Genomic DNA, 23121 nt, shown 5'->3' with positions numbered 1-23121 from the left:
GTGGGTTCGATCCAAGGTGATTGCAGATGTAAGTCGCTTTAGATAAACGCCTCTGCCAAATGCCTAAATGTAATGAAATATTTTACAGCCCTGTCTGTTATATATGAGGTAGTAAATTAAATGAAACCAAACCACATTAACATTTTAATGTGTGCTTTTTATTATAAGGAAACAAAAGCAAGCAACTGTCGTCAGGTTTTTGAGCCATATAAGCCATCAAAAGACACATTTATATGACTTCTATTTGAAAGATTATTAACAGACTTGTCTAAAACTGTTATAAAGATTTTTGTTCCTTTTTAACAAAATAACATACCACCATCCTTTGCTTATCCTAAACCCGCTGAAATGCAAAAGTAAACGGGCTGAAATTCGAAAACCCAATACGAGGTAGAAACCCATCATACAAGAACTTCCTGCATTGATGCATCAATTGATGATTAAATTGTATGCTTTCTGAAACCAATTAAAGGGAGATGAAAACAAACAAAAAGACTTGGAAGGTAACCTTTGCAAAATATTTAAGCAGCCCTTCTAAACAAGTCAGAAAATGGCTAGCTTTTTTCTTGTAGTGCAATATATAAAGCTTATTTAATCCCCAAAAATATTTATTTTAAAACATCACTATTCAGATTACACATTGTGTGATATGTTTAATCAACCATGAGAATTTCTGTCTTTACAATAGAAAGTGGGGTGTTGCTAGTGCAGCCGTGGTGCATTTTTGCAATGTTTGGGACTGATTTCAGAAAAAATACCATTACCTACATTATCATTATGTTCTACAGGAGCCATCGTCGTTTTTAGTTATTTTTCCAAAAGATTTTGAACATAGATTTTACCATAGTTTTGGCTTTTCAGTCCTTTCTGCAGACTTGACACATTTTTGCATGTACAAAAGGGAGTTGATATGACCGCAAATACCGAGCAGAGGAAGGTAAGATACTATTGTGAATTTTAAAATTTTCAAACCAATTGATCCACAACCCTGTGGACAGCTCAAACTTTTAAAATGTGAATGTAGTAGTAAGGCAACAGACGTTTTAATGACAATACTGAACCATCCTGTACACCATTGATGGAGTTCGTGCACCTTCATGTTAACACAAAGATATTAGTTTCAATAAAAATGTCGCCAAATATTTGACCATGAGAATGAACGCACAAGTATAAATCTTACAGCACTGCCTCCAAAAAATACTTATCTAAATAAAACTGTAAAAACATCACGAGCAAGTCATGTTCTAAATAATCACATAATGTTTCGTTAAAACAAACAGGTTAAAAATGGCAAGTATCACTGACACTTTAGGCAGAGGGCAGCACAGGACTTGGTATAACTTTAAGCAAGCACAGATGGTTTAGTGATACTGAAGCCCTCACTGTCCATTTTGTTTAAGCCTCTCTAGTCTCTGTAGCAAAGCATTTCCAAACGCTTCTCTGTAACCAGGGCTCAGGGAATCCAACAGTGAGTAAACAGTCTCATGATACTGGGTGCTCAAACCTTCATCCACCTGATCAAAGGCGTGTCCCACCACCTGAAAAAACATGCATTCATTAGGATCAAAACAGACACATTAAGCTGGATATTACAATAAATTGCATGCACTCACCCTCAACCCAGCCTCGGTGAGCTCCAAGTAATACCGGTTCCCCTCTCTGGTTTCAACGTTTATATGCGCCACACCTACTCCACTGGTAAGACTGTGAGAGACGTGCATGTCTGTGACTGCGAAGAGCACATCATTGACCACCGCCTCGGCTTCCAGCCTCATGTCTTTAACCTCTCCAAGCTCCGCACAGCGTTCTTCATAGGAACACTTCGACAGGTCCTCTGGTTTACAGTCCACTTCCATCCCCTAAAACAACAGCAAGTCTTCAGATGATCGGATGCAAGACAAACAAAATGCATGTTTATAAATAAACATCTGAAGTCGACTGATCATGAGGGGGCGCGAGCGCTGCTAACATCTCACAAATGCAGCAACTGACCAACGTACAGAACTACGTTAAACTCGATTACTTTAAAAACAACACTTTTGGTATAAACAAACATCTTAACGTTAACGATACAGCGCGATATCACTTGCCTTGACGCAATCCGAAAGCATAAAGCGCTAACGCTAGCTAGCGATATTACTCGGGACCTGTTGATATGACTTCAATAGTAGTGTAAACAAATAAATAACATGGTTATTTGTTAGATTAAAAAGTTTGGTTATTATATAGTATCGCAATTTTGAGAAATACTAACCTCCGGGAGCAGTTCGTCAGAAAACTTCCGGCTCATGCCGGTGACCAGTGCGGAGATTCATGGGCGTCATTTAAGCGTAGCAGTTGCGCAGTGAACCTAGGCGTTTCTTTACTACGATTCTCCTCTTTTTAGGCGTATAGATAGATCTTACAACATAGAATTGAACATTTTACATACAAGGAGCCGATGAGCCGATAATGCGTATCTATTAGCTGATCATTCTTCATGTAACTGTGCGAGTAGCCTAGATGTAAATTACGTGCTTTTGGGCAGCTTTTGGTGGCGGAACGGCTTTCAGTGCATTCTCAATAACATCAACAATTCTTTTTTAAAAGGATTATTTGAATTGATATAAATACCAACGATTAGCATTTTATTGAATTTTATTTGTATTATTTATTTATATATATTTTATTGTTATTGCTTATCTTTATTTATATAAAGTCAATTAGTTACACGGACTGCATAAATACACGGAATACACATGGAAAATGACTGGATTCTTATTGGAGCTCTGTTCGTGAAAAAGGCACAATTTGTATCACCTTTAGCATTTATTTTTAGCACGTTTGTTTGGACTACACATACATTAAACTAAACGTATATTATATTGCCTCTCAATGAAATCCATCGTCGGTCAGTAAATCATGTCAGAATCTTAACTAAACCTTTGACAGCAGGTCTTTTAAGAAAGAAGTAACTGTGTGCTAATTGAACTGTTTAACGATGCCGAATTTAAATACAGACCAAACCAATACAGCAATTACACACAGCATAGTATTTACACAACAGCAGCTACATTCTGACACCACACAACGTATCATATAAATGTAGTTCGAGTAGACTTACCACAAATAAAGCACATCGACTCTTCTTTTAAAATATGTATTGTACCGTAATAACACAGACATCTGCGTGTCCGAACTGTGCAGTGGCTGCGCACAGTGCGCAGACCGGAGGCTCCTGAACACGCCGAGCGTGAGCGTGCGCAATGAAAGCGTGTTTGTAAACACCACCATTAGCCTCATCTAAACAAATAGAAAGGCAGTGATGTTGCTTTCACATGACCCGACGTCCACTTATAACTCGTTCAAAGACCGCAACCTTAAATGTATTATATGTATTATGATTACGCGAGCCTCAGCTGAACAGACAGACTCGAATGAACGTTTGAAGGATTCTGTTTAGCCATCATGCTAGTTCCCCCAAAGCCAAGGAACAACGGTTAGTCAGCTATTTCATACACAGGTGAGTTATTTGACTTCAAATGTCTTCTCTTGAATGTCCACGGCGCGTGATGTCACTTTTTAACATGTTTGACTGTCGGACATCGAGACGCCATGATTGATTTGTTATTGTTGACAGGCAAACTCCCCAACCTTGAGGGAATTGCGCAAACGCCGGTTAATATGCTGTAATAGATCTAGTGCCATGCAGGCCAGACGGATTCAAATGGGGCTACATGTCGATGTAGACTGGTTCAATACGGCCTGGCTTTTCTAATGCTATATTGCAGATATTGGATGTCATTTCTGTTTGATATTTAAAATCCATTTAGAATTTGACTTAATTTGTGACGTTGTTTCTTATGCAGATGTGATCTGATCAGGTAGAAGCATCACTTTAATGGCATAATAAAGTCGGATAATAAAGAAAACAGAGATGACTATTTTACTAGTACTACTATTTTTAAACTCAATGCATAAGCATGCACATTTGACGGCTGCATTTTATGTTTATATGAGCTGTCTGTCATGTCATGATTGACTCTGAATTTTAAGTTACACCATTTATTAGGCTTTGACCTCCCATAGTTTACAGAGATTTCCAGCAAATAGCTCTTAGGTTTTGATTATATGTAACAGTCTTTTGTTAAGTCAAATGGATTTCTTAACTTGTTTTAGTACACGCTGAACTCGAGCACTGGTCAAGATGCCATGGCCATTTTCTGAGTCTATTAAGAAGCGGGCATGCAGGTACCTGCTGCATCGCTATCTTGGCAATTTCCTCCAAGAGAAGCTCAGTTTGGACCAGCTTAGCCTGGATCTCTATCAAGGCACAGGCTCACTCGCTCAAGTGCCGCTGGACAAATGGGTAAGTTCTATACTTTGTGCTATTTCCACAAAAAAGCTTTGCTTCGATTATGCAACCATCAAAAAGGTTTATCCACAGTTTGACTTTGTTTCATGTATTCTCAGTCCCTGAATGAGCTACTGGAGTCTGTGGATGCTCCATTTGAAGTATGTGAGGGATTCATTCAGGCCATTTCCCTCACTGTTCCATGGGCCTCACTGCTCTTGGACAACTGTGCGCTGGAAGTGAGGGGCTTGGAGATGGTGTTCAGGCCAAGACCTCGAACGAGTATGAAATATTGTTGCAATCCCTTTTTGAGATGACATTTACATTTAGCAGACACTTTTATCCAAAGGGACTTACAAAGAGTTCAGGGAGCAATAAGCGATATGTCATAAAAGAGCAATAGTAATACAAAGATGATGTGCAATAAATTGACAAATGTACAGGTTGCAATGCTGTTTGTACTATAGATACGTTTGTAAATATTACTAAATGCTCTAATGGTGTCATAGACCTTTCTAATGGCATGCACTGGGTGTAATGAATTTTGTGTATATTATATTGGTTTTTATAGAAGCTTCTTGTTTAGTATGTATACTTTGTCATTTATGTATATCTTTTTATTCATTTTAAGCCTCTGGCATGGAGCCCATGTGCCTGTCAAGCTTCATGACCAGCAGCATGCAGCTGGCCAAAGAGTGTTTAAGCCAAAGATTCACTGATGATCAGGGAGAGAGCTTCCCTCCTCTGGATGGGCTGGAGAAGTTTGCAGAGACCATTGAAACAGGTATCCTTCTTGCCGTAGACCGCGTTTAATCTAGATTTAAGAATGTAGTTCGTTTGTTTCTTGTAAGTTTGTATAGAACATTCTCATTTAATGGCTCACTTTGACCAAACCAAATTAGTTTTGTTGAGAAGTTTCCCTTTTCTACCAAATATTGCAACATCAAAGGTGTCCTGAACTGTCTGTTTTTATTCTTTCATACTGTTGTCTGAGGTCTACTTATGACGTTTGTGTGGTTTTTACATTAGAAAATCAATAAGTAATAGGCTTTTTTCTACCCTGGTTTTGAGCCTGGCTTAAGAAACACTCAGTTTTTATGGGGGGACCGCATTGAAGACTTGGAAGTAAACGCCCACTACTATGATTGGATAACAGTTCCAAAAGACAGCTGTGTTCCCTGTGATGTACATTTCTGTTTGACAAGCCACATGCTTAGTTCTTTAAACTCGATTAGACATGTAGGTTACACATAATCAGGACATATCAATCGATCTCTAACAAAGCAATAGTGACGCATCATACATATATTTTAATTTAATATTCAAAAATGAAGGGACAGCATTGTCTCCCTGCAAAAAATGTGTTCTTCCACAACCAGGCGCTGCACAATGTTACATGTTTGTTGCTTGGTTACTCTATATAAAAATAACAGTGAAGAAAGTCCTTACTTTTCCACATATGACACGGGGCTAGCCGCTCTCGAGATCACTTTGCTAAAGTCACAGGGATGCCAGATATTAATAGAAAAAATAAGCAAATTAACCTTAAAATGCAAATTGTTTATATATTTTATGATACAAAACATCTCAAAATCTGCAACAGACCATTTATTAAAACTTAAGTGCAGAGGCTTTTTGATATAAGACCAAACAACAATCATAAAGGTGCTTATAAAAAAAAAACATGGCAACACAGCAAAAGACGGTTTAAACTGACGTACCAGATTGTAAATCATCACAAATGTGGGAGTGTGTACTATGTGTGGCTAAAGTCATTCGTGGACCATTGGGCGGGCCTAGAGAAGTAGTCGTTGATTTTCTTCTGTGGAGGCAGTGTTCAACAGTCCAGTACCTGGAGTTCGCTGGGCCTTTTGTCAAAAAAAGTTCTTATTTCAGTAACAAGAACGGCTTCAGTTCTGACACTTACAGGATGTTCGTTTGAATACGATGAACTTTTATACAACAAAAGCTCGGGTTAAAATTGGTTTCTTAATTCATGACTCCTTTAAAGCGATAGTTTACCCAAATTCTGTCATTATTTACTCACTCTCAAGAATGTTTGTAACCAAACAGATCAGGGGCACCATCCACAACCATAGTAGGGAAAAAACTACTATGGCAGTCAATGGTGCCCCAGAATTTGTTAAGTTTCAGAGCAAAGATTTTATACTGTTGTGGAACAACTTGAGGGTGAGATAATGATGACAGAATCTTTATTTTTGGGTGAACTATTCATTTATAGCGATCAAATATGTCAGTCATTTATGGGTTTTCCTCTTTCCTCTGTTAGTGTTGAGAAGAGTCAAGGTCACTTTTGTGGATACCATCCTGAGGATGGAACACGTTCCTGAAAACTCTAAAACTGGCATTGCCCTCGAACTCAGAATCAATAAGTACGTTCTAAAGATGAAAGTAAATATTTTGTATGCAGTATGATATGATTTCAAAAAGTGCCTTGTGTATTTGCCACACTGACTTTTATCATAATTTTGTTGAGTAATTGTATTAGTTTGAGTCGTCACCATGTTCTCTCTGCATGATGTGGTGTTTAGGATGGCTTATTGTGATGAGAGTGTGGAGGAAGGCTCCAGTGTCAATATCCATCAGCCCACAACTTTTGCACATAAAAATCTAACTCTGGACGGTGCTGCTGTGTTCTGGGATGAGTTTTCAGAATCAGCTCGAGCCGGCCACAAATCACCACCCCCTCATACAGTGAGTTTACTTGTCCAGTTGTCATCCAACAATCCTCTCAAACGGTTATAGCAGCAATCAAGTTGTTTTTAATATTTGTATTGATACAGTAGACAATGTTTCACATTATTTCCAGTCACTATTACTATGCATTTAGCATTGTAGGTTGTCTAAAAATACATCCTTTACTTATTACAGGAGACTGAACCTAAACTTTCACCAAGTTGGAACCCAAAAATCATCTGCGAGCCTCACCCACAATTCCCAGATCCGGTATCTTCCACTATGCCGTTTGAGCCGGTGCAGGTGGGCTGCCTCAGTGGTCGACTGGAGCTGTCCGTGGTTCTGAAGCAAAATGAAGCAATGCCAGGAGCTAAGGTGAGTACAAGCGAACTGTTACAAACCTACAGTTGTTTTATTCTAGCAAGTTATAAAAGTATTGAACAGATTGGAAATTCTGTATTTCTGAATGGAGTAGTTTATTAATATTTCTTCACAGTTGGACATGGACGGGCAATTTGAATCACTAATCATGCTGCTCTCACCCCGTCAAGTCCATCTTTTACTGGACATGTTTGGTGTCTTCTCCAACTCAGGTGACACCTTCAAGCTTCATTAAAATTTCCATCATGTTTCATTCACACACGATTCATTTAGGTCTATTATAAACCACTATAAAGTGCATTCATTGAGTGTGACTGAGTGACAATGTGTCTGTAGGAGGGCAGGAGTGGTCTGCTTTAGGAAAAGACAGGAAGAGTCGTCCTATGCAGCAGGAAGATGAGTATCGCCTCCATATGGAGCTAAACCGCTGCCTGAAGAAAGACACTATAACAGGAGCCACAGATCAAGACCTGTTTGAGAGTCAGACCGGCAGAACAGCATCCAGCAGAGGTTCTGCACAGAACATTTCCGTTATCTATGCACTTCATGTTCCTGTTGCTTACATCAATGATATGTCTCTTTTCTGTTGGTCTGACAGAGGATGTATTTTTCTCAATGGCTGAGATGGATATGTCTCACAGCCTATCATCTCTCCCCCCTCTTGGAGATCCCCCTACGGTGGATCTAGATTTGTCTCTAAACAGCAACTATTCTCCCTCCCTGGGGGAGTCGCCATCTGGAAATGTTGCCGTAGGTTACCACCTCTCACTCTTTTGATTAGTGTTGTTAAAGGAGTCATGTTGCACATTTTCCCCTAGCAGCGGTCCTGTGTTCATTGTTGAAATGAAATACATGTTCTATACATGAAAAGTGTGGCTGTTTTATAAATGGCTTTTTTCAATAGGGAGGAAGTTTAAGTCTAACATTTATTTATAGTATAGTTAACTTTTTCCTCCAGGAAAATGTGATATTTATTGTAATGACCTACACCAAACAAGGTCTTCATTAGATGTTTTTACAAAATGTTAGACATATAATCTGTTCTACTTTTTACAGACTGTGTGGGAGGAGTACATGGATACTACTAGACAAAAAGAGAAACAGACCAACGAGATGCCACAATTTTCCAGAGATCCTCAGTTCCCCCAAAGGTTACACCGGCAAACTTGTGAGTCCCTTTCATGATCAATTATTGATGAACTAAGCTTGTGTGTTTAATCAAATCTCAGCTTTATGATTTATTCATTTTTAATTTATCTATTTGTGGTCTGTAGCTCATCCATCTAAGGGCCACTGTGATGAATCCAGGCCTGAGCTGGTTCTCAGGCTGACAGTGGGGACTCTCTGCTTGTCTGTCCTCCATATTGACCCTCTCCCACCACGAGACACCTTACAAAACCCTCTCGCACCAATGGCCTCAGAGTTTTTTCGTATTTTGTCTATAAATAAGCTCAATGTAGGGGATTTCCTGCGATCACGAACTGTATTTGATGAAGCATGTCCACATGATCATCTAAGGTAACTCCTGTATTGATTTTTAGTTTTCTCAACTTCTCAGCAATGTTACATTTATTTTATTATATTTTATTAGCTTTTACATAACAAGGAAAGGTAAAGGGATCATGCACAAAAGAAAAACAACAACAAAGGACCCAAGACAGAGCCTTGTGGAGTCCAGTATTCATGCTCTTGTGTTAATGTGTCAGAGGGAAGGGGTTAAAATGTACCACTGAATACAGATTAAGTTTTTGTGTGTAATTATTTTTATTCTTTAGGTTCATAGGTCAGGGTTTAAAGGTGACATACGAGCACTGCCAGGGCTCCAACGTACGGGCACTGAACACAGATCTCTCCTTGAACCAGGTGGAGCTTCTGGAGTGCCTGTATTCTACTGACAGCCACACTACCCAGAGTGGAGCACAATACACAGAGGTACACATGTTTAAACACTCAAATATATGTTTAACAAACATAGCTAATCTAACATACACAGTAAAGTTTGTTTATGGCCCATGTTACAGAATTTCTGTTGATTTACTACTGAAATTATTTGTTCTTTTTGTCAATCATTAGCTTCTTACTTTTGACGTCCAAGCCAGTAGTGAATCTCCCCCTTTGCCTTGCCTCCACCTAATCTACAAACTAACAGAACGCAGAGGCCCACAGGTAACAAATCAGTACCACGCAACACTTTTTAACAGATGATATGGTATATTTTGGTACAATATCTGTTGAATTTTTAAGTTTCTTAATAATAAAAATCTACGACAAAGACAACAAAGATGGTCTTCAAACATGCTTTCTGTTTTCATAAGGGCGGGCAGGTACGTCTTAGTGCTATACCTCGCAAGGCAGAGTTTCATGTTGAGCTGGGAAAAGTTCACACGGAGTGTGATGTCAGTATCGTGGACAGACTTAACTCTCTGCTCCAGCCACAGAAACTGGTTACCACAGAGATGATGGCGTCTCACATGTACACATCCTACAATAAGCACATCAGTCTGGTAAGAAACACCAGGTCATCACTGTGTGCTATTCAGACTCATTTTATTTAATAGCCCTTTGCCTCTCATCACCGTTGTGTTTCTCTCACAAGCACAAGGCATTTGCTGAAGTCTTTCTGGATGAAAGCCGTAACCCAGCGCACTGTCATGTGTCCATATCGGTAAATGCACCCCTGCTGGTGCTGGAGGTGCGGTTTCCAATCCCTGACCTGCGTTCGGATCAGGAGAGGGGGCCCTGGTTTAAGAAGTCCCTGCAGAAAGAGCTTCTGCGTCTGGAACTGGAGGACCTGGTGTTCAAGACAGAGTTAACTGGAGGAAACTCATCCGAGCAGACCAAGATGGAGCTCACGTTTAAAGAGCTCAGTGGTACAAAGAGTAATTTCATTCGTTCAATATACAAATTATTTCTCAACCTTAAGTTAATTTTTTCTGCTACTCTAGGGTCGTTCCAAAAAGACAAAGATCATCCCGCAGCCAGGTTCTTAAGAGTAGCTAATACCATGGAGGAGGACATGACATCCTCAGACTGTGGAAAATTTGACTGGCCCAGGTACGCTAGGCTCTTGCAAAGTGGAGTATTACTTGTACAAGAATGTCAGACATTTTTTGTTACTTTTTTTTTTCTTTTCAGAGTGGTTTTAAAGGTGAACCCCAAGGCTGTGCACTCCATCCTAGAGCGTATAACAACAGAGGAAGAGGAGGAAGGGGTAGATGATCTCTCACAGGAGGAAGAAGAAGAAGAGGAAGGAGCCTCCCACTCTCTGAAGGATGTGTGTGATTTTGGCAAACCTGAGCCCTCCCCTTTTTCTTCACGGCGTGTCATGTATGAAAACGAAGAGGTAGAAACAATTCTTCAATTAAAAATGAAAGCTGTCTTATTCATCTCGCTTTGGTTTATTGATGTCTTTTTACATTTAAGTGTATTAAGAATCTTTTCTATTGACATATTAAAGGTCTAATGTTTTTTTTTGGATAATTTATTGACAGAAATGCAGTATATTATACATAACTATGTGTTCAGAGCTGTATAAAGACCTTACATAATGAAGCTTTATGTTTTATAAATGTTATGTTTAGAGACCACAGGTCCCCTCACATGGAATTGAATTTACATGTTGTTTCTACAGTAGCCCTAAACGGACAAACTGCTCTACAGAGCGCGTTTCGTAAATATGTTATCTCCATAAGGAAATTAGCGAAAACCTGACGACATCGGTGTCCTCTGTCTGCCACCGTAGCGCTTCGAAAAGGAGAGGTGTGCTGTGTCCCAATTCACCTACTTACAGTGCCCTCCACCATTATTGGCCCCTTTGGTAAATATTAGCAAAGTAGGCTGTAAAAATAAATCTGCATTGTTTCTCCTTTTGATCTTTAAAAAATCTATTCCAACATTTCATTCAAATAAAACAATTTGAAGTAGGTGGAATATCACAATATGACTTTTTTTCCCTCTAATACACCCTGGCCTCAATTATTGGCACCCTTGTATTCAAAACAACCTCCATAAGCTGCGGGCCCACAGCACAGCCAATCTGGATGCAGCGCAGCCAATCATGATATGCGGGTCTTCTTACCGCTTTTCGGTTGGCGATTGGGCGGGCTATTTCTTTTGCCTCTCCATGAGCGTGCTTTTCTGGGAGAATTGCCCAATAAACGGAATAGGATCCCTGTTATGAAACAATACTACGTCCAACTCGTTGAACGAGCATGAGGAGCTATCACGTTTAACAGTGTAAAGAAATCAGAATGCATGAAATGGCATGTTAGCCGATCTTTAACTGTCATGAACATTAAAATAAAGCTCTTTCTTGCATGCAAGTATTTATGAATTCATTATTTCGGATGTGATGTTTACTCTATAAAAACATTGATTTGTTTAGCAAAGCATGCTTTTATTTATTTTGAACAATGCAGTGTAGCATCACTAAACTCTGCCCTCTGAGTTAATATCAGGTTATATTAGCTGTCCATGGAATTACACTTTGAATTTTCACCGGAAACAGTAGACTATCTGGTTACTTTGAGAATACTAATTTCAACTAAAATTCATATTAATTCTATTTAGGATGCATAGTATGCGAATTGGGACGCAGCTGTTGAGTGAGCCGGCACAACCTTACCGCTTGATGCGGCTAAATTTCATACACTGGACATTTAAGTAGACACAGTAGAAATGCCAGATTTTTGTATAATGATGATTCACTGCAACCCATATTGTGGGGGAAAGCAAAAAAAAGAAACTTTGCTTTCATCATTCACATTTATGCATTTGGCAAATGCTTTTATCCAAAGCGATTTACATTGCATTACACTATACATTTGATTCTGACTATGTGCAATCCCATGGGGTTGACCTCATGACCTTGGTGTTGCTAGCGCCATGCTCTTACCACTAAGCCACAGGAATATCATAACTTTTAAGAGCCTGTGACAAATATAGAAATCTGTTAATAGCTTTTTCCATGTGACCGTCTCATGTTTTGATGCAGATGGTCATCCCAGGAGACGTGCTGGAGATGACGGAATTCCAGGAAAAAACCATGAGCAACTCTCGCTACATCCTGGAGTTGTTTTTCCCGAATGTTCAACTCGCTTTGCCCAATAAATCATTTTATGAGAAATTACACAACAGGTAACACAATTTCTTGTCAGTACATCAATAAAACCTGATAGTTAAGATTCAGTTTAGGCCTGAATCATCAATACTTTGTAGTCCTTATTAATAAACTTTAAACCAAAGCTGTAGTTTGTCCAATAACTGTCTCTTTTGTTCGGACAGGATTAATAATGACCTGCTGCTATGGGAGCCCACTGCTCCGTCACCAGTGGAGACGGTGGAGAACATCCCATATGGCGTTGGTCTGTCTGTAGCCAGTCAACTCATCAACACGTACAGTAAAGACAGCTTCAGTCAGTTCCGATCTGCAGGCACAGAAGGTGAAAAAAACACCTTCCCTTTATTAAAAAAACCCTTCTTTTCGTGTTATGATCATTACTTAAATTCTGTTTGCGTTCATGGGTCTTTTAACAGTTTGCATCTGTGTTTGTCTGTGTGTGTAGAGGAAGACAGCGGTTCTGAGGAAGAGACCCTGCTATACTACACTCCTGCAGAACTGGGCTACAGAAGCAGGAAAAAGAAGAGGAGTAAGATACAGCCCAAGACCTCACAAAGCTTATTTTCTATTGTCCTGTCCATAAACCACGGCCTGGTGGCTGTACACACCCAGATCAAGGTATTACAGGAGTATCACACAGAAAGCGTTTTAGTATTGAGATTTTTGCTTTGATTCAAACACGATTGAGCTGCCTACAGAGAGAGCGTTTGTAAAATATATTTCAAAAGACTTAAATTTCAACAGAGCAATAATAAAGCGATGATACTGTATATAGCCTACATATGAAGTGACTCCCAATATATCCAGCAGGATGATAAGAGTGTGTTACAAAACAAACATGGAGAGTTTTGGATGGAGGTGAAAAACGGGACTCTGTTCGGCGTGACGCAGCACGAGGGCTACAAAGACCAGCATTACGTCTGTTTCCACACGTCGCTGGCCTGCCTCTATCATCAGGGTCTGTTCATTTTCAGTTAGCCTTATGTTGGTCTATTCAGATTCCTGTTTACATTATTGTTAATTTTATGTGGACAGAAACATTTGCGTATGTAGTTATTTCTTTGACCCTAGGTACAGTATAGCGTGCGAAAATCTGTATAAAAATACCCAGATGGCCAGTAAGGCAGTAAGAAACTGCTAAATTCAAAAAGTTAATAAATTGTAAATACTACAAAAAGAAGTATGTACTTCATAAGATTCAGTACAGGATTTTGGATGCAGGGAGTGAGCTGATCGTACCTGTTTATTTTAGTGCTTATGTTATAATAGCTCTTTAATTCAGATATTTTCTTTGTTTCTGAATACTTCAGGTACAGTAGAAGGAGACGCCCCTGACTGGAGCATTAATCTGCCCTGCAGGACGCGTCCGCATTGGCTGGAGCCGGTGATGTATGCGTCTGAGTCTGCACCAGAGAGGGCATCTCCCTCTGAGGGCCTCAATTTGGAGCCTCATAGCATGCTGTCCATCGCTGTTAAAATTTCCTCCCATAACACTGAGCGCAATGTCAAGGTGAGCTACAGCAACTGTGGACAGTTTATTGTATTATAAAACACAAATGCATTCAGTCGGTTGTGAAATGTAACTGTGTGAAAATGGTGAGGGGTCTTCTTTAAGGTTGTCAATTTATGTATTCCAAGGATTGAAAATGAAGTAAAGATTAAAACGTTTATATATGAAAATGTATAAAACATTTTGAGCCAAAAGGTTTGGGATCATGAATTTAGATGAATGTTCCTGATGCAGAATATAACATTTTGAATATCATTTCATTTTAAGATCCAGATCATTTCGCGTATAGTTCACCTTACACCCCGACAACCATGACGCTTTAAAACAACTCGGTTTACTTCTTTCCTTGAATGCTTTTTGAGTTTTTTTACTATCCTGCTCATTGTGGTTAAAATTGCTGAGATCATGTTATGTGTTTCTGTGTTCTCAGGAGTTTCTCATAGCCGTTGGCATGAGGGGAGTCACACTTCAGCACAGAGTGGTGCCTTCAAATCTGGGCTGGTACAACCAGGTAGTAAAACAGAACCACATGCAAACAACCTGAAGCAAAAAGCTTCCAGGACTTTATAGTTTATAAAATGTTCGAATGATATACGATAGTTGACGTCTTATTTGAAAAATACTGAAATGCATCTGTGCTAAATAACTTTGTTTGCCTCTCCGGTATAGATAGTCGACCTTTTAAATGTGTCTGATGAGCCAGTGCTTGGCTACAACCCCCAAACCTCCGTATCTACCCTCCATCTGCATCTATGGAGCTGCTCCCTGGATTACAGGTAATGCATTTATCACAGTTACAAATACCGATTAAGGATCAATTATCGTTCATCTCATTAAAATTGTAATTCATTGATATTTATTACGCTACTAAACAGTTGTTTTTTATCTATAGACCCTTATATTTACCAGTGAGATCTCTGCTGACCGTGGAGACCTTCAGTATCTCCAGCAGCGTGTCCTTAGATCACTCTTCCTCTAACCTCAGGTAGAGCTCTGGTCATCTCAACATCCACGCCAGCTATTACTGAATTCTTACCTGGCTAATGTAATTCATATCTTTAACCTCCTAGAATCATTTTAGATGAGGCCACATTGTTTCTGTCTGACAAGATCAACGCTGTATCTGTTAATCTGGCTCGAGGTGAGGAATCGTATACTGTATGTCTGATGCTAGGATGAAGGTCACTATGAAAGACACTAGTGTCATTTTAGATTTTCTTTCTGTTTAGACTATGTGCAGGTGGTTGATATGGGCACTTTGGAACTGAGGATCACAGCAGTGAAACCAGGAACCGATGGCAAAATGGTAGGAAAGTTCTCTCTTTGAGTTGTCTTTGAGTGTTGATATTTATCGCATGTCATGTATATGTTTATGTATGTAGACTGAGCCGAGGTTTGAGCTGCGTTGCTCAAGTGACGTTATTCACATTCGCACCTGTTCGGACTCCTGTGCCGCTCTCATGAACCTTATTCAGTACATAGCCAGTTATGGGGATCTACTGCCCCCTTCTGGACTGGAGAACAAAAGCAGAAGCACAAAGCAAAGAGTAAAGGTCAGTTCGAGTGGACCTCATTCTTTTCAGATCTCTAAACAAAACAAACCTGGTTTGTTGAGGCTTAATTGAGCTGTTCTTTGTAAGTGATACATGTATATGCTGACGTTGTCTAGAATGAAGCAGGGAGCCGCCCACCAGCACAGACTCCTCTGCTTCCTGAAGCAGAGCAACAGATTCTTCAAGATCTCATGAGTGATGCTATGGAGGAGACAGACGGCCTGCAGAGCCACACATTACAACAGAACGGTCAGCCTCTGCTCACAAGTTTTTATTTTAATTGTTATTATTGAGTTGTTTCTTGAGTCGTGAAGTCTTCAAGTTTCACGGATGTCGTATCTGTCAATCTCTGCTGTAGGGATGAATGAAGATCACTCACACGACCATGACCCACCCCGTTCTGATCTCTTCCTCTTTCCTGATGAGAGCGGAAACATGGGGCAGGAGCCGAGCCCCACCTATCCCACACTGCATTCTCCACTCATCTCCCCTCCAGCTCCCTCTCTGCCCCACGATTCTGATGACTTCTGCATCCTGGACACGCCCGGCTCCAAACTAACGGTGAGCTGTTTTTTGTGACGCTATGATCACATCACTGTTTTTTAAATAGGTAACTTATGTGAACTTATATTTCTTTATGGGTTTGGTCTTCAAGGAAACGGATGAGGAGCCCATGGTAAAGAAGCTGACCTCTGAACCCGTCGTAGTGAAGCAAGACCACTTCAGTGTGCCTGTGGGGGGCAGCAGCTCCAGTAGGGGGCCACTTCACTCTCCCATCCCTGAGGTCAGATATCTTGTCAAGGAGATCTCAGTGGTGTGGCATCTCTACGGAGGAAAGGATTTCGGAGGTGGGGCGCTCTCCTCCTCGCCAGCTCGCAGTCGAGGGTACAGAGGCGGTTTTGCTTCGCAGAAATGAAACCGTACACTTGCATTATGACAAAGCATTTAGTTGGTTTGTGTGTTGTAGGTGCACTCCACACAGTTCTCCGTCACAGACTCCTGTTAGACTGGTCAGAAGAAGCTCCCGTGCTGGAGGAGGATGGGGCAGAAACCCTGATGTTCTTATGGAGATTCAGCTCAGTAAGGTAAGAATCTGGCACTGTTCGCAAAATCATACATCTGAATTGTACAGAATGATACAGAGTCACAATAAATGAACGATATTATGAAATTTTGTGTTCATTGTGCTCTATTAATATGACCTTTTACTGTTCTTATTAGTGGTCCTTGTATGTCCTGCACTATGTTTTGTTAAGTTTGTACTGTAAAGGCAAAAATTTCACTACAAGACTTTTGCCCAGATTTTCAGTCTGGAAAGTCTTTGCCAGTCTGCAGATTTGATCCGTTAGTGTGTTTCTTTCTGAAACTATAAAAAAAGCCTGCAAATGTATACTTTTAAAAAATCTGGTGAGATTTTAAATGTCTTGTAGTGTATTCCAGCCATTAGATACCACATCTTCAGAAAATCATACATAAAAAGGTTGCATATTCTAATAGAGACAGTCCAAAACTTGGGGGGGTCAGCCCCCCAAATACATACCAAATGCTTAATTTTTATTTAGACATTTTACTACAGTTTTACTACAGACTACCACAAAATATGTTAATCATATTCTGGCGAAGGTAAGATTATGTGTAATCCATAACAATCCTTGACTACTTGAAAAATAATCATCCCTATAATGCTGTATTATACCCAAAAGGTGCGGTTCCAGCATGAGGTGTATCCTCAGATGACACCAGAGGCAGGTGTTTTAACAGAGCAGCCACTGTCCAGACAGGTGTTCTCAGTGCAAGACCTGGAGATACGAGACAGACTGGCCTCCTCCATGATGAACAAGTTCCTCTACCTGTATTCCAGTAAGGAGATGCCCAGGAAAGCTCATTCCAACATGGTGAGATCGAAAAAACATTAACAGATAGATAGCATGGTTTTAAAAGAAGCACTCAAGCCATGCACAGCATTCTGAAAGGAGTGTGTGATGTTTGTGTTTTAGTTGACTGTCAGAGCACTGCATGTATGTCCAGAGGCTGGTCATGCGCCTCAAGAGTGCTGCCTGCGCGTCTCTCTAATGCCTCTTCGTCTTAACATCGACCAGGTACAGACAAAGACACACCCTTCACATTCAGTCATTTTTATTCACTCTGTATATTTTTGCTGGAAATCAATAGAAAGTGGTCTCTTTTTCTCCATACAGGATGCTCTGTTCTTTCTAAAGGACTTCTTTACCAGTTTGGCTGCAGATGTCGAGCTCTTTTCCCCTCCGGAGCAAGAAGGTGACACTCAGCTCAAACTCAGAGGGTCACTTAAGCATGTTTTATCAGTGTTATCATTTATGGATTTGTGTTTCAGTCTTCTGCGTGTCGATGAAGAAGCCTCCCGGCCCTGAAGTCTCTTGCAATTTCTCAAAGTACAACGGCGGGGCGGGTCAAGAGCCTGCACCCATCATCTCGGTGCCAACGCAAGCACGTGGAGGCTCAAGTCTCATCAGCAGCCAAGACAGCGCCACTGAGACAGATACATCTGCTTCCTCATCGTTCACAGACCAGCCCATTTTCTTTAGGTCTGTTAGATTATCAATCTACATAAAACATATCAAGTTATTCAGGAAGGAATCAATCCGTAACAGCAAGCATGTGGTTGTTTTCCAGAGAGTTCCGGTTCACGTCAGAGGTGCCAATCAGATTAGACTACCATGGAAAACACATGGCCATGGAGCAGGTGTGCTATCTAATCTTTCATAAAATAGATTTAGAGTAGCCAATATTTCATTGAGGTCAGAAATAGCTGATTTACCTTTTGACTGTAGCTTGTGGTTAAAAGAGAAATTTCACGTAATAATAACTGTCAAGAAATATTTCTTTCTGAAGCTACTTTTTGTAATGGTTGCATAATAATAAATTGGATTTTTCTTTCGGGGCTAATTTCTGAGCCAAATTTGATGTGTGATGTGCTACGTCGTCCAATTCATTCGATTAAACATTTGAATCGCTTGGCAGTCCCTAGACAATTTATGAAAAGTAAATGAGTGGATGATACAGTATCTGGATGTGACATATAATATTTTTCAGGGCACATTTGCTGGTATCGTGATTGGACTGACACAACTGAACTGCTCAGAGCTCAAATTACGGCGATTGTGTTACCGACAAGGGTAAGAACGGTATACAAATGAAAAAAACATTTAGCTTTGTTACTTATCTATTCGGCTCATTCAGAAATGCTTGTTTTTTCATAGATTATTGGGTGTTGACAAGCTGTTTTCTTATGCCATTAATGAGTGGCTGAATGACATCAAGAAGAACCAGCTGCCGGGGCTTCTGGGAGGGGTGGGGCCCATACATTCCCTGGTGCAGCTAGGTTAGCACAACACTTCTATCATACCATGTGAAGTAAATGCTTTAAATTGTTAAATGTAGACCATAAAATAGAAGCGATCTTGTTAAAAGAGAAAGGTCTCTGGTTTGAGCAGTGTTGTATTCTTTGGTGTTTCTCTGCAGTTCAGGGTTTTAGGGATCTAGTGTGGTTGCCCATTGAACAATATCGCAAGGACGGGAGAATAGTGCGCGGCTTCCAGCGCGGCACCGCCTCCTTCGGAACCTCCACTGCAATGGCAGCTCTGGAACTCACCAATCGTATGGTCCGAACAATACAGGTGAAAAATAAAGTTAACAGCACGTATGAAACCGTTTCTAATTACTGATGTGTAGCTTTTCTTAATTCTCATTATTTTGCTATGTAAAATACCCTGGAAGTTTATTTTATTAGTAACACTAATAAAACACATCTTACTCGCATCCAGAATAAATGTTTGTGTTTACATAATATATGTATTAATTTTGTATTCATAAAAAACACATACATTTGTATATATAATAGAAATGATATATAAATATGAGATCAACTTTGTGCTTTCATAATATACGCCTGTGTACTGGGTATTTTCATTTTTTTATTTATAAACATACACATAATTCATTTTTTAAACGTTTACATATAATTTCAATTATTTGTAAATATAAATAAATACACATTCATGTATGTTTTTGTGTTTATAAAAACAAATTAATATGCACGTTACATAGACATGTACTGTATTATGTAAACTTTTATTCTGGATGCGATTCATCGTTTGAAATATAAATATAAAGTCCTAATAAATTAAAAATATATATGCATGCAAATATTTCCTAAATATACAGGTATGCGTGTGTTTATAAATACAAAATAAATATGCACAGTGCACAGACATATTATGTAAACAAAACCCTTTCTTCTGGATGCGATTCATTGCTATTAATCAATTTAATATACATTTCTCCTGATCTGTCCCTGTTTTTTGCACAGGCGGCCGCTGAAACCGCTTATGACATGGTCTCTCCAGTTCCAGATGAGAAAGAATGCAAGAAGATTAAACGGTACTCGCATTACTGCCTGGCTCATCAGCCTGTGGACCTCAGAGAGGGAGTTGCCAAAGCGTACAGCGTAGTGAAAGAGGTATGAGCTCTCCCACCCTAATTTTTGTTATTCACTACACCGTATATAAACAATAATGCAGATTATTTCCACTATGTGTTATTACAGGGCATTACAGATACAGCCCTGACCATTTATGACACTGCCACACGTGAGCACGAACAAAGGGGCATGACTGGCGCTGTGGGCGGAGTCCTGCGACAGCTTCCTCCTGCTGTTGTTAAACCTCTCATCGTTGCAACAGAAGCAACTTCCAACGTGCTGGGAGGCATGAGAAACCAGATTCACCCAGACGCACGACAAGAGGAGTCTCAGAAATGGCGTTTGGGGGAAGAATAAGCTGTGCCCCTGCAAATGTACTCTTTCGTCACAGATGTAAATCGATATTCGACTTATCAGCCCCAAATACGCGTGCTGATTTCGAGTAGTGTGTTTCGTGCCCTTACAGGTGATATGAGGCCCATTTCCGTTTTCTGCTCATGGTTTTGTTTCTAGCACTCTTGGAGTATCTGTGGCAGACGATCACAGGCTGTGGTGGACAAAGTCTGACCCCCAGATGAAGCATTAGATGAAACTGGAGCAGTTTCATACTTTTCTCAAGAGTATACCTGTTGTGACATTTAACTGGAGTCATTGAGTATCTTAAAGCCACACTACTGGAGACCCACAGCTTTAATAAATTTGTCTCTTTTCATACCACCAATGAATGTTCTCGTAGTGCCTTCGTGTTACAATTCATTAATATCATATGAAATGGTGTCTTGTGGTAAACAAGATTACTGTGCCATATAGGTTTTTATCCCCCTGGTTAATTCTAAACCGATGCTGGTTACAACAGATCTGGGTTGTGTTATGCTTAACTGTCCATAAGGGTGAAACTCTAAATGAAGTGTGTTCTTTATTTTTCATTTTGATAAGAAATAATATTTTGCATAAAGAAAATGAAGCCTGTAATAATGCCATTTCGAAAATAAATTACAAAATAATTCTCCTGAGAATGGTCACCCCCTTTTTTATCTAATAAGTGTATTCACATTATAGGAGGCTACGATACAAACAGGCTTGAATTTTGTTATGCAGAATATACAATTTTCATTATATAACACTTTGTTTTCTGCCCATAAAGGCTTAACATGCAAAAAATACTACTCGAGTCATTGCTAATACTATTGGAATAATATAAAGATATCAAAATAAGCCATCCAGTAGCGTATTCATGCTATGAACTATTTACAATAATCATCTCTTGTTATCAAACAGCACTACTATCTGTGTCCATGGAAGACGCATCTGTACCTGATATATTTGTCTGGCTTTCAAGTAACACAATTTTTGTGTAGCATTTCTCTTTTCAGCTGTGTTAGAAACTAGTCCTCCAACATGAGGAATGTGTTGCGGCTATTATTATCACTTGCACTTTGTATTTCAGTGATCCCAGAAAATTATGCTTTTTTATTTTTCTGTTTTTTCTTAAGCTGTTAAGACGCGTGTCAAGTGACATTCCTAAGCAGCTGCATTACAGAACTCTTATGGACGATACTTTAGATAAGGACACAAAAACTAAATGTAGTTTCCATATTGTTCAAATGGTCAAATAAACAAGCATTTGTAATTCTTTGCCGTTTATCAATAGTGATGTCTCAGATTTTTTGTTTGTATGACAGTACAATTTGTTCAATTCTGAATTCATTTAATATTGAATAATATTGAATATTTATTGTATGTTTCATTTTAAGTGGTAATAACAGTTCTTGTACATAGATGTACATTTTCCCAATTTATACAAAAGCATGTATTATCAATAAAAGGGAAATAAATTATTTAATGTTGACCACTCACTTTGACTTGTGCTTTCATATTGTTTGCAGAAAACACTACTGCCAGGATTCATAGACAAGGTGATGGTTCACCCAAAAATTTTTATTCTGTCATCATTTATTCAACCTCTTATCATTTCAAACCTTTATGACTAATTTTAGCGCAGAATACAAAATAATATATTTTGAAGAAAGTTGGTTACTGACCAGCACTGGCCCCCATTCACTTGTATGGACACAAACCAATGCATGTGAATGTTAACAGTTAACGACATGCATCAAAATGTCTTCATTTGTTTTCTGCAAAGAAAGAAAGTCATACAGGTTTGAAATTATAATGAGTAAATGATGCCTTTTCACTTTAAGGCTAGTAAATGAATATGTCAGTGCTGTTGTTCCCTTTCTGCCGGTCTCTCGACGTTGTGTCGAGACTGACAGAATGGGGTTTGACTTGAGAACCTATCATCTCCGATTATTCTTTTGAAAAGGCCAGTGAACTTGGCGAATGGGACGGCACGGCAGTCCCTGCCCCGTACATGCGGGTATAAATGGGAATATGGCGTGCATACGGAACAGGGGGATCCGCATCCTGCTCAGGTGCCAAGTTCCTGGGAGAGCTTGAGGAGAACGGAAACCTAGAGCGCCTCCTTCAGGGTGTTCACGGTAGACGAGTTCGGTTGCCCTGACTTCCTTCGACTCTGGAGCAGCCACTTGGGGAGACCATACTAAGGCTCATTTCCGAAGCTTGCAAACTCTCATCATCGCTGATGCCAGGGGCTTGCACTGCGGCAGATCCAGCTGTGTCCCTTCAACCCATGGCCCCTGCCACCAGGCTAAGCCGTTGAAGTAGTTAGTCGGGGGTAAGCACGACCCAGTGGTCAGGCAGGGATGGCGCCCTGTCACTGGGCGACCAAGGTGACGGCGTGCACACTGGGTCGGACGATGTCCACTCGATGTCCACTTTAATGGTCCCGAGAGAGACACCTTTGGCTGTTTGCACAGTGGCAAGACGTCGAGAAGGCACACTTTCTTAATGCGCCCATCACGCAGACTGGGCTGTTGGTGACGCCGTTGAAGATGACAGTTTTCGATGGTCGGTAGCAGATGGAGACACGTCCTCCTCTGCCGTGACAGCACCACGCCCAAGTTTCGTGACATTCTCTTACCTAGTCAGATGAGCTTGTTGTGTACGCACAGGGAACCTGTGCACCAGCACCTAGACCGATTGTGTTTA

At 40.0% G+C, this 23121-nt stretch overlaps 2 protein-coding genes across 6 annotated transcripts; one reads left to right on the top strand and one right to left on the bottom strand.

Moving 5' to 3' along the window:
• Positions 1–118: 118 nt before the first annotated feature.
• On the bottom strand, positions 119–3636 carry gskip (gsk3b interacting protein). Of its 5 annotated transcripts, XM_079459276.1 has the most exons (4): positions 2255–2305; positions 2091–2159; positions 1614–1859; positions 139–1538 (listed from the first exon to the last, which is right to left on the bottom strand). In XM_079459276.1, the coding sequence occupies exons 2-4, from the start codon at positions 2109–2111 to the stop codon at positions 1380–1382; spliced, it is 426 nt and encodes a 141-aa protein (XP_079315402.1). In that variant the 5' UTR covers positions 2112–2159; positions 2255–2305; the 3' UTR covers positions 139–1379. The 5 variants fall into 5 exon arrangements, with proteins under 5 accessions (XP_079315403.1, XP_079315402.1, XP_079315405.1 ...); XM_079459277.1 differs by lacking the exons at positions 2091–2159; positions 2255–2305 and adding an exon at positions 3104–3636 and having other exon boundaries at positions 119–1538; XM_079459279.1 differs by lacking the exons at positions 2091–2159; positions 2255–2305 and adding an exon at positions 3104–3219 and having other exon boundaries at positions 1614–1876.
• atg2b (autophagy related 2B) lies at positions 3181–21909 on the top strand. The gene is made up of 43 exons (XM_079459274.1): positions 3181–3502; positions 4159–4348; positions 4453–4615; positions 4965–5117; positions 6624–6726; positions 6886–7048; positions 7226–7405; positions 7527–7623; positions 7748–7921; positions 8010–8161; positions 8468–8579; positions 8686–8929; positions 9187–9343; positions 9485–9577; positions 9727–9915; positions 10008–10281; positions 10357–10465; positions 10547–10754; positions 12405–12547; positions 12695–12852; positions 12976–13148; positions 13338–13488; positions 13841–14040; positions 14471–14551; positions 14710–14816; positions 14933–15025; positions 15111–15181; positions 15270–15346; positions 15423–15593; positions 15710–15842; positions 15952–16154; positions 16249–16478; positions 16561–16678; positions 17297–17488; positions 17591–17692; positions 17792–17870; positions 17947–18157; positions 18246–18315; positions 18666–18748; positions 18833–18954; positions 19095–19249; positions 19942–20091; positions 20179–21909. Exons 2-43 carry the CDS (start codon positions 4187–4189, stop codon positions 20407–20409), a joined length of 6237 nt encoding a protein of 2078 aa, XP_079315400.1. The 5' UTR covers positions 3181–3502; positions 4159–4186; the 3' UTR covers positions 20410–21909.
• Positions 21910–23121: the final 1212 nt, after the last annotated feature.

This window comes from Barbatula barbatula (assembly GCF_947034865.1).
Source record: "Barbatula barbatula genome assembly, chromosome: 6".
NCBI classification, from domain to species: domain Eukaryota; kingdom Metazoa; phylum Chordata; class Actinopteri; order Cypriniformes; family Nemacheilidae; genus Barbatula; species Barbatula barbatula.
The sequence above is the reverse complement of the archived record's forward strand: the minus strand, read 5'-3'. Positions and strand labels throughout refer to the sequence as shown.

Bases quoted from the DNA above. Each gene is read 5' to 3' on its own strand.
- gskip (XM_079459275.1), bottom strand. From the start codon at position 2,290: ATGAGCCGGAAGTTTTCTGACGAACTGCTCCCGGAG. The intron at 1,860-2,254 runs GTTAGTATTTCT...CTGTTGTTTTAG, and splicing joins CTGACGAACTGCTCCCGGAG to GGGATGGAAGTGGACTGTAA. The intron at 1,539-1,613 runs GTGAGTGCATGC...ATGTTTTTTCAG, and splicing joins TCACCGAGGCTGGGTTGAGG to GTGGTGGGACACGCCTTTGA.
- atg2b (XM_079459274.1), top strand. From the start codon at position 4,187: ATGCCATGGCCATTTTCTGAGTCTATTAAGAAGCGGGCATGCAGGTAC. The intron at 4,349-4,452 runs GTAAGTTCTATA...ATGTATTCTCAG, and splicing joins AAGTGCCGCTGGACAAATGG to TCCCTGAATGAGCTACTGGA. The intron at 9,578-9,726 runs GTAACAAATCAG...TGTTTTCATAAG, and splicing joins CAGAACGCAGAGGCCCACAG to GGCGGGCAGGTACGTCTTAG.